At 32.6% G+C, this 10,833-nt stretch overlaps 1 protein-coding gene and 1 long non-coding RNA gene across 2 annotated transcripts; both read left to right on the top strand.

Annotated features, from left to right (window-relative positions):
- The first annotated feature begins 3,328 nt into the window (after positions 1–3,328).
- Positions 3,329–7,770, top strand: LOC134283792 (uncharacterized). The gene is made up of 7 exons (XM_062766269.1): positions 3,329–3,380; positions 3,769–4,011; positions 4,412–4,666; positions 5,778–5,909; positions 7,116–7,195; positions 7,523–7,663; positions 7,762–7,770. Exons 1-7 carry the CDS (start codon positions 3,329–3,331, stop codon positions 7,768–7,770), a joined length of 912 nt encoding a protein of 303 aa, XP_062622253.1.
- Positions 7,771–7,823: 53 nt separating this feature from the next.
- LOC134283791 (uncharacterized) lies at positions 7,824–10,475 on the top strand. Its single transcript, XR_009995561.1, has 4 exons — positions 7,824–7,893; positions 8,415–8,555; positions 9,922–10,027; positions 10,286–10,475. It is a non-coding gene; the product is annotated as an uncharacterized LOC134283791 (long non-coding RNA).
- The last annotated feature ends 358 nt before the right edge of the window (positions 10,476–10,833 follow it).

Here is a 10,833-nt window from a genome sequence, read left to right as displayed (position 1 = left end):
ATGAGCGACATAAAATATGAAGTCCTTGGAGCTGGAATTGATGTTCAGTCTTGTTTATTGCTGCAGTCGAATGTATTATATGAAGAAATCGGCCCATTTACTTTTATCAATTTGACTACTTTTTATTATTTAACAAGTCCGTCTTCTTGCTGCTAATACTTTAATTGTATAATTGGTTCCATATTCTTTTTGCTTGCCATTTGATTCTTACATTAAGTGCATTTTACCTTATTTTGTTTTTTAAAAAAATTGCTTATGGTACGAGCGTCTGCTCTTGGGTCGTTAGTAAGGAGTTGATACTAACGTAGCGGATTCGAATCCCAATATGGGTCATTCCCTCGGATGAGACTATATAAACTGAAGTCCCATGTCGCAATAGGTGCTGGCACAAAAAAATACCTCCCTGCTCAATGGCTCTGAGTACCGAATATTAAACAAAAAATACCGGCAAGTAGTGCGGTTCTCCATATGAGTAAAAAATTCTCGAGAGGGACGTTAAACAACATTAAAAACATAAAGGAAACCACTTACAAAAAATGCATAGCTCTGACCAACTGCAGTGGAGTGACTGGGTAATACTCAGAGGAAGAGGATGTTTCCCTCTCTGGGTAGTTTCTATTCAGTACATATCAATGTTTCTCTTCATGGTTGTAAAATCTTGACTTTGCAAGATGCATGCACACTCAAATTTTAAAAACAAAAATTCATTATCAGTAGTAAGAAATTCAAACACAATTAAAAAAAAATCCAAAAATACTTCACAAGAGCCTTTTTGTCTACAGCGAGAGCTCCCAAAAATAATGCAGACTGAAGCGTCTTTTCATATTTATCTAAAGCCTAAAAAAAATTGAGATCTGCGCTCTGAAAGTTTCACTTTGACTCGCATAGATGAAAATTTCAATTGGTTTACTAACTGCAAAGATGAAGTAGACGTAAATATATATCAGAAACACCGAGGAATGGAGGAAAGCATCAGCCATGGCTTTTGATGTTACAAACAGATAAATTCTCAAAATAACAATTGGAAGCTCTTGCAAAACAAAAGCACTCCCGAAAAGCATATTGACTTTAAGTAAACGCAGATATTTGATTTTGCAATTTGCTCTACCAGCAATTAACACTTCTAAAGCTTTTATCTGTTTTTTCATTACAATATATAACGTAATAACACTTCCACTGTTGATAACAATAGGCAGAAATGTAAAATAGAATACATTACTTATCAAACTCATATTTTCTACGTTTAAAATAAAATTCCATGTGTCTTCTCTACGGTAAAAATCAGCTTTACAAGCATTGATAATTTTTAAAGGATGTCCTGGAGAAAATTCCTGTACAGTTCGAACAGGTTCTAGTGGCAAGCTGAATGGAACGATAAATTGTAAACTACAAAAAGTAACATGAATGAAAAACCAAAAAGAAATTAATATAATAAATCTGCCATAATAAAATTTGAATTTTATTGGAAATACGAATAAAAGGGCTTGAGTAAATGTTGAAAGACATTTAAGATGGAGGGATGTTGAATGAATTACTTGTAAAACAACAGTAGAAATAATCATGAATCTACAAATCCTGTATTCTATGAATCCATAATTCATGTCCATGTATTCTAAAATTCCATCACGGAATCCCATAAACACCGTATATAGAACATCAACAGACATTAAAAGAATCAGAAACCTTTGAGCCGTGCCAAAAAGTTTTCCGTTGTAAAATATTTTCCACATGAAAATAGTTGAAAATAATGGCAATATCCATAAATAAGGTGATACTGATGAAGAAAATTCCAAACCAAATGTTCCATAAATAGTTGAAAATTTGAAGACCTGGTGGAATTCCATGTTGTCGTTGACCATGTTAATGAGTAAATTGTGCACTTTTGTAGCGGCATTATTGCTAGGTTTCTCCATCGTGTCTCTCTTTTAGTTGAGAAATCAATGTATACACTTCTGTCCTTTTCTTTATATAGTAAGTGATTTGACGATTTTAAGATCATTAGCACACTTTGATATAGAATGACATTTGATACTGTGTCAGTTTGTCAGTTTTTCAGACTGTGCATGCCTAGTTGACCATCCTACACAGATTAGACGTCTGACCAAAAGTTTATGACACTTCTTATATAAATATATGGAGATAACAAACAGTATTCAATATCAAAGTCCATAAAACAATACAAAATAGGTGCAGAGCAAACAGAGACCTCCAAAACATCAGAGGTGGAATCGGTAGACATGGAGGAGTGATCTTCCCCTGCTGACCGGTCACACCCGCCGAGTGCTCCTTGTCATAATCGGGAAATAACCGAAAAATCAAGTACAAGTTTATAAAGGAGTCTAAAATCTCCACTGCAGTCATCATTTGCTGCCAATAAAAGCTTTACTTCGCACATTGAAATTTATATTGTAATTTTTAAGACATAAGATTCAATTTTCAAATCATAACACTCAGGGTTAGGTTCGGGTCACAAGAAGTGTTTAAAGTTGTATAGTGTACGTAGAGGATTCATTGAAAAAAAACCTTTAAATATCTTCTTAAGATCAGCAAAGCCATGGGTGGTCATGGTTCCATGGAAGCCTCCTCGGGTACTTTAGATTGAAATTTGTTTCAATCATGACCCCGGAGATAGGGGCGGGGCCACAATAGGCAATCAGAGTTTTAGACAGAAGTAAACAAGAAAAAAAATCTCAAAAACAGCAAAGAAATTTATATAGAATCATTATCAGTTAGTGTACAATCAAGTGCGTTCAAATCATGACCCCAGGGGTATTGTATAGACACAATGAGCCATCATTTTTTTAACTGGAATACACAGGGAAAATCTTTGAAAACCTTTTCAAGAACATCAAATCCGTTATAAGATGTTATAACTTAATAGAATCATCGTCAGAAATGAAGATTCACTTTGCGGAAGATAACAGAGAACCAAAGTTATACAAATTGGTAGAAAGGATATACATTGTATATGTATTTTTTGCACAAAAACTTAAATAGTAAATCAAACGTATAGGAAAAATAATTGAAAAATCTTCTAACGCCAAGAATACACGTGTATGGAAGCATTCTTAGATAGATACATGTAGGGTCGAAATTTGTAAACACGCTTTTATTACACACTGTACTTCAATAAAAAAAAATTCTAACAACATATAAATAAATTTATAAACTGATATTATTTTCTACATTGAGTGTTAGACGCAGGTGTCGTGATTTACTATCATTATTGTGTTTGATTTTATCAGATAGCAAATAGGTAAAATGATGTATATATTTATTTGCAGGTATATAAACTTATATACTCTTGATATCAATATGTCCCATAATCATGCTTTATACTTGTATGTTACTTACATTTCTACATGCTATCTCTGGATATGGTATGAAGCTTTTTTTATTATTTTTAATCGTAGTGTAAGTTTTCATTCCACATAATTTGTTTTTCTTTAGTAAATGACACTTTCATGTCTGAGGAGGTGCTATGTTTGCTTGTTTTATGTGTGTAGGTATGTGTTGGTGTGCGGGGTTGGGTATGGGTATTTTTCTTTTTTGCATTTGCTCAAAGTGCTGCTTCTAGCGAGAAACAACACTTCAAAATTACTCCTCATAGTAAAAAAAAAATATGGTTATATTTAAATTTTATTCAAATGCAAATCTTCAAAATAAATTATTGGCGAAAGGAAAAACTAGATATTTTAAAAAGTATGTCATTGTATAAAATATGTATAGACTGATAGCTTATTATCCAAAATTCGTTTTCGTTTTCAGAAAACATTGCTTTGAATAAACCTACACACCAATCACATGAATATATCTATAAGAAGTATGGGACAGCACCATTCGACTCCAGCAATGCCGTAGACGGTCTGAAGACTGATCTTTCAGCTTTTGGAGGTCAATGTGTGATATCCGGAAATGGATACAACACCGCCACCTGGTGGGTAAACCTGACGTCAATCCAAAGCATTCATGATATCCGGATATACTATAGGACTGACAATACACCATGGGGTATTTAGATTTTTATTTTTTATTAAGAACATACGCAAGGTACCTTATCAACTGATGATTTTTCAAGATATTCTTAATTTAAGATTAAAGTGCCATCAGATGTTCATAGACAAAAAATCAGCATGCATTACCCGTGGTATTTGAAAGATACCAAATTGTGAAAAATTTTGCATTATTCAAAGAAAAATATACAAAAATTACAAAATATAATTTCCAGATTTTTTTTTCATCAAAATTCGTTTTAAAAGGTACAAATCCATATATATACATTAAAAAGCCAAATGGTTATTCGTAAGAAGGGGCGTTATGAGAGAGAATTTTCAATATAAAATGAAGAGTTTCTTGTTAATTTTTGGGACTGAACAAATATTCAATTTCAAAAAATGCTAAATCTTTTCAGATTCCTTGAATGGTTTTGCTACAAGATTTTTAGGATTTTATGTTTATGTTTCTAACACAACGAACAAAGTGGATGGTGAATTATGTTTTCATGACACAAACTACAGTAGAGCCACGATTCCAGCCGTCCTCGACATACCGTGTCTCGTACATGGGCAGTACGTCATTTACTACAACGAGAGGCCTCAGAATTCGTCATATTCCAGTCAATATTCGCCAGATGCACACAATGAACTATGTGAAGTTGAGGTCAATGGTATGATTCAGTTTTTCAATAGTCAATGAAATATATAGAGATAACGAATAGAATTAAGCTGAAAAGTCCATCAAACAATACAAAAAATGGGAGCAGAGCAAACATATGGACCTCTAATACATCAGAGGTGGGATCAGGTGCTATGGAGCATGGAGCATACCCGGCAGATAGGATGATATTGCTCCTTTCAGGCAACAGAAACGTGACCGAAAAGTCTGGAAAGGTGTCTGAATGGTGTAGATCTTTCAAGCAGTCGCCTTTCAGTTAGCCTTCAGTCACTTTTTAGTAAACTAAATGACAAGTGATTTATCCTACGTAACTTTTCTTACTGATGTATCAATATTCCAATATAATCTACACTTATAGTGTTTATGGTCTACCAACTGAAATATACTCAAAAAGCATGCCCCGAGTACGAATAAATGTAAACGAGGCAAGCTACTGATAAAGCTGATGTTACAAGAATATAAAACGTCGTTAAGCAAAGTCAATTTTTCGGAAATTCACGGTCATTATAAAGACTTTTTTTTGTAAATAAACTATCTTTAAGGAGTTTTGTTTGAAGTGTTTTATACCAGGTACATGTAAATGTTCTTTCTCTCTCCTGTTTTGGGGGTGAGGGGTGGGGGTGTTATTATGAATTTGACTACGGAGTACGGCATATATATACTTGATTAATACAAGGGGCAAACAGTGGGTGTGACCGGTTAATTTGGAATTCTTAATCTTCTTTATATATAATTCCTGTCCACCTCTGGTTTTTCCAGTGGTCCATGTTCATGATTTTGTTTCTGGATATATATAAGAATGGCACCTTTTTTCTACATATTAACCTTAAATCTCTAAAAAAAAATACAATGAAAATTAATTTTCCTCATAAATTTTCTAAATTACGATTACCCCATAAACTTAGAGAAAATTAGAAGTATTGGACACTTTTTTTTTATTTCTCAAAAATCAATTCAAACATTAGAAAAGCTACGGCCATCCAAATTAAATTTATAGATATACAAGTCTTCAATTGAAAACAGTTTAGCATTTACTAAAATAGGGGGAAAAGTTCAAGAAATAGAATTCTCTTGTATTGAATCGTATACTCCATTCATTTCAGGTTGCAATAAAACAGGGTATTATGGACCGACCTGCTCTATCCCCTGTCGAAGGAATTGTTGTTATTGTCACATAGAGACGGGGGCTTGTCAAGGATGTAAACCTGGATATAAGGGACATAACTGTGAAATACGTAAGTGAACAGACAGGTGCATACCAAGGTCAAACCTTGTGTAAAAGTGACGTCACTACAAATTACGTATTTAAACAGACAGGTGAATGCTTTAGGTCTATGGTCAAACATAGTAAAAATTGTAAAGATATCTATGGCACGCACAAAAATGAGCTAAGTAAATCATAGTTTCGCAGTTGATAAATTAGGTTAATCGACTGTAAACTACGAGGGCTGTTCAAAAAATAATGTCCTCGGTGCTCGGAAAGAAGCAAAAGACGCTTTTCAATGATTTAGTCTTCATAATTTAACTTATTAATCTCTTTTGATTAAAACACATGTCCATAACATTTTTTATCCAATTTCTAATTGCTTTTAAAACTCATTTTTGGGTATGACCCTTAGTATACTGGAAAATGGCAGATCCAATGATTTCCTGGACTTGTTTCTTCCTTCTGAAAAGGTGTTTTTTCAAGTTTGGAAATAGAAACAAGTCAAAAGGTCAATGATCTGGCGAATATTGTTAATGTGAAAGAATATTAACTTTCTGTTTATCCCGAAAACAACTTTACTCTTCAGAACGTGCGGGTTTTGGACGCTGTCATGAAGAAAATTAATGTAGTGGATTCCTGATTCTGGGTCCTTCCTCTAATAAATCTTTCGATTTTTTTGCAAAAAAAAAATTCTTTCTAGACTCCTCCAGAAATTAAACTGTCTCCCCGAATACGAATTTGAGCAATAATACCACTAATATTTAAGAAAATTGCATATAAATCTGTCTTTGTACTCTTGCAATTCTTTGCTCTTTTCAGACCTTTGCTGTTTTTATCAAGTACATCTTATGGTAAATTTTGTTTTGAGGAGTTTAAGTAATAGATATGTTCCATTAGCTGTTTAAACGTGGATAACTACAATTACTGATATTTTAAAATAATTGTAAAGACATTCGCTGTCGTTTTCATTCATTTTTTCAAAATATAGGGTAACTTTCAGTACTAAGCTTTTCTACCGTCAAACGTTTCTTAAAAACAGTGTAAACTACTCCCGAAATTATGTCTATCAAATTCCATATTTTGTGACGGTGTCGAGATACCTACATTTGAAATTATTGTTATAATTCACGAAAATAAATCAAAATCGCTAAAATTAAATTTTGCTAAAAATCAACTCATGCGGTACATGTATTTAAGGAGCAATAAAATTTAAACTTTGAAATTTTAATACCAGAGTGTAATGGAGGGTGGTATGGTCAGGACTGCGCCCATAAATGTGGTGCCTGTTTTGGTGGTGACAGACAATGCCACCACGTGAGTGGTACCTGTGTGGAGGGGTGCGCAGCTGGCTTTCAAGGGCAGCTTTGTAAAACGAGTACGTCACGAAGAAATTTATACCATTATATACAGCGTATTACAGAGGAAAATATTTAACAGTACTTATTGTTAAAGATCATTTCTTTGTCAAATAAGATAAAACAGAGACCATGTAATTTCCATTTGAAAACCTCAATTATAGCAGCAATTTTATTTTTATGGTGCACAACTAAATAAAAAAAAAGAGGGAAGACATTTTTGTCGATTGAAAGGTAGACAAATATAATCCAAAATGATGTGCTATTTCTTTTAATTATTTTTAAGAATGTTTGCCGGGGACATTTGATAGAAACTGTAAAGGGAATTGCTCTCAAAATTGTCGAATACCTGGACAATGTTATGCAAGAACGGGGGCGTGTAAAGGGGGATGCCAGCCCGGATGGGAGGGGCCACAATGTGAAACGGGTAAGAGTTTTGATATATAAAAAAAATAATTAATATAATGGTGCTTTTTTTTTTACTTCTCATTTGTTCATTTTATAACTTTTTTCCATTCCATATAGTTTGCATAGGAAGGTACGGTGAGAAGTGTTCCCAGGTGTGTAAATTTTGTCGGAATTCTGCTTGTGATCCTGTGGATGGATTCTGTTCACAGGGATGTACCAAGGGTTATCAGGGACCTCTCTGCAATGAAGGTAGCTTATCCATTTTACTAAATGTACGAAATATCTGTGTTCAGTGCTAAAACATATGGAGTTAACGAACAGTATTTAAGATCATTAAAGTCCCTAAAACAATTACAAAATCGGAGCAGAGCGAACAAGGGCCTCCAAAACATCAGAGGTGGGATCAGGTGCCATGGAGGAGTGAGCATTCCCTGCCGACCGGTCACACCCGCCGTGTGTTCCTTGTTGTGATCGGGTAATAATGGAAAAAATCCTTCGTCAATTAAGTGTATAAATAATAGACTACTAATTAGTATGAAAAACGTCAGTCTCAGTTATGTTCAAGTAAGAAAGTCTCTATAAGAACATACGATATAATTTGTAATCAATATCTTACAAATTCACGTCTAATGTATTTATTATTGTTTTATTTCATTTCTTTCTCTTTTTGTTATTTAAGTTACTTCAATTTATTTTCGTGACGTCCAGTTTGTTCTTAAAATCATTTACGTTTTTTTAAAGTTATCTTTCTGACACAATGTTTGTTTTAGTATGTAATGCAGGATTTTATGGCAATAACTGTAAAAGAGAGTGCAGCCTCTTCTGCAAGACATCACGTGACTGCCATCACGTGACCGGATATTGTAAAGACGGTTGTATAGGAGGGTGGCGGGGTGCACAGTGCTTACAAAGTATGTATCTTATCCTATTGATACAAACGATTTTATAGGAACACATTTTTTTGAAATATGTATTAAAAGCATTGTACATTGCAAAGTTTATAGTGGCAGTTAATGATTTACATTTTTCAATTGCACTGCAGTGTAATGCGGGGATGGGGTCAATTACTTTAAAAAGTAATTAATTAAATTACAATTACTTTGACGTTTTCTTCAATTAAATTACAATTAAATTACAGGCTTTCTAAGACATGTAAATAATTAAATTACAATTACTTTACAAAAGTACTTAATTAAATGACAAATTACATTTTAATTTTTTTTTTTAAACTTGTCAATGTATATACAGTACAGGGGTCATTCATTTCATGTGTATGTAAATGCAGCATTTACACAAACAATACAAGAAATAATGCCATAGGCATTGTTTATCTTTGTGGTTTAAATTATTACTTTTATTAATAAAACATTAAAGAACTATTCGATATCAGTCAAATAAGTCGCAATTGTAACCCCTCAAATTAACTATTTCTTTTGAAGAACATCCTAAATTGCTATTTTTGTTGAACATTTTTACTTCATAAATAATACTTGTACAGGACATACCTTTTTCAGATACAAAATTCATTCATAGAATTCTGTTAAGGTGTTAAAATGATTATCAAATTGAAAGTTTTTCTTTTCTCAAACTAGCGGAGCATTTGTAATTGATATAATTATCTCCATGCAGTGGCATCATGGAATGAATACCTCTTTAGAGGACTTGATTTGTTTTGATTGCAATTTACAGCTGTGACCAGGAGGGTAATTATCTCTTACCAACAAAAAAGAACTTGGTTAATGACACACATTCATTTTCTCTTTTTCTTTTTGACACACTCACATTCTTATTCTTCATTGACAAAACATCAAACTTATGATTGAAATATAATGACTGTGTGTTTCATAAATGAATAGACCTAAGAAGGGTGGTGCAAAATTCAGATAAAAGTAAAACAAAATTCACCTTTTATATAACGATTAGAAAGAGAGTAGATAATTATTAAAAAATGATTTGTCTTATGTATAAATGAAGAATTGGGGATATGTTTTGCAATAAAATAAAAGACAGTAAAATGGGGAGACGGTGGTGGTGACAACATATCATGAATACAAGTGTATTATATAAAGTACTTGAATGTAATTGAAAAATTAAGTAATTGAATTTACATGGTATTTCTTCAGTGTAATTAATTAAAATACAATTACAAGTAATTGAAAAAATGTTCAATTACAAATTACTTCCAATTACTCCCCAAAATATAATTAATTACATTCAATTAGTTTTTTAAAATTACCCCATTCCTGGTGTAATGTAATATGTAATGATTTTCTGCAGTTGAAGAAACAGGAAAATGGCATTCAAGATTTAATGGTGTTCTCGCAGCCCTGTGTATAAGCATAGGAACGATCTTGGGATTAATATTCTACATATATATAATTAAGTAGGTTTATAGTTTTATATGTCTTATAATAAAATTTAAATCATTTTACCATCTGATCCATTTTATTCTATTTCTGGCGATATACATGTAGATAAAACGTTTTTCTTAGATAAAAATTTTGACAATTTTCTTTAAATTCTGTAAAAATATAGTAAATAGAAAAGTTTGATTTCAGTTGATTAAAAATATTTGTTATAAGTATTTGAAAACTTTATTGTAAAGCTTATCTCATTTGATTTTTTTTTTACTTTTCTGCAGAAAAAGGTACCGTAAAAGAATAAGAGAGCAAAATACTTCATCTAATGCGGGACCTGTCAACATTATTTCTGGTGAATCTGGCGAAGTTGGGGAAGATACAAGAAAAAACTACTTGTATCATAAGCTTGCCCAGTCGCCCTTTTTATCAGATTTATAAATGCTGCCATTCTTCTCAATCAAATGTGTCCCAATGTAAAAAGTGTTATTTTATTATTGAAAACTTTATTATGTATATCAGAGACATACAACATGACAAAAATATCGAAACTTGTAAGGAGCACACGGCGGATGTGACTGGTCGGCAAGGGATACTCACTCCTCCATGGAACCTAGTCCCAACATTGAAATTTGGAAGGTCCATGTTTGTTCTGCTCCTATTTTTTATTGTTTTATGGGCTTCTGAGCTTGAATACTGTTCGTTATCTCCATTTATATAATATATATAATTAAAAGTGTACTGTTATCTATCTATATGCTCGTAAAATTTAACAGTAGTGCAAAAGGTAATCAAAAATAAGAAAATCATACAAAGTAGTTTCATAATATAC

Source organism: Saccostrea cucullata, unplaced genomic scaffold (assembly GCF_032062105.1).
Source record: "Saccostrea cucullata isolate Sc308-1 unplaced genomic scaffold, CSIRO_AGI_Scuc_v1 ctg5346, whole genome shotgun sequence".
In the NCBI taxonomy this organism is placed as follows: Eukaryota; Metazoa; Mollusca; class Bivalvia; order Ostreida; family Ostreidae; genus Saccostrea; species Saccostrea cuccullata.
Note: the sequence above shows the minus strand (reverse complement) of the source record. Positions and strands in the feature narration are given on the sequence as shown.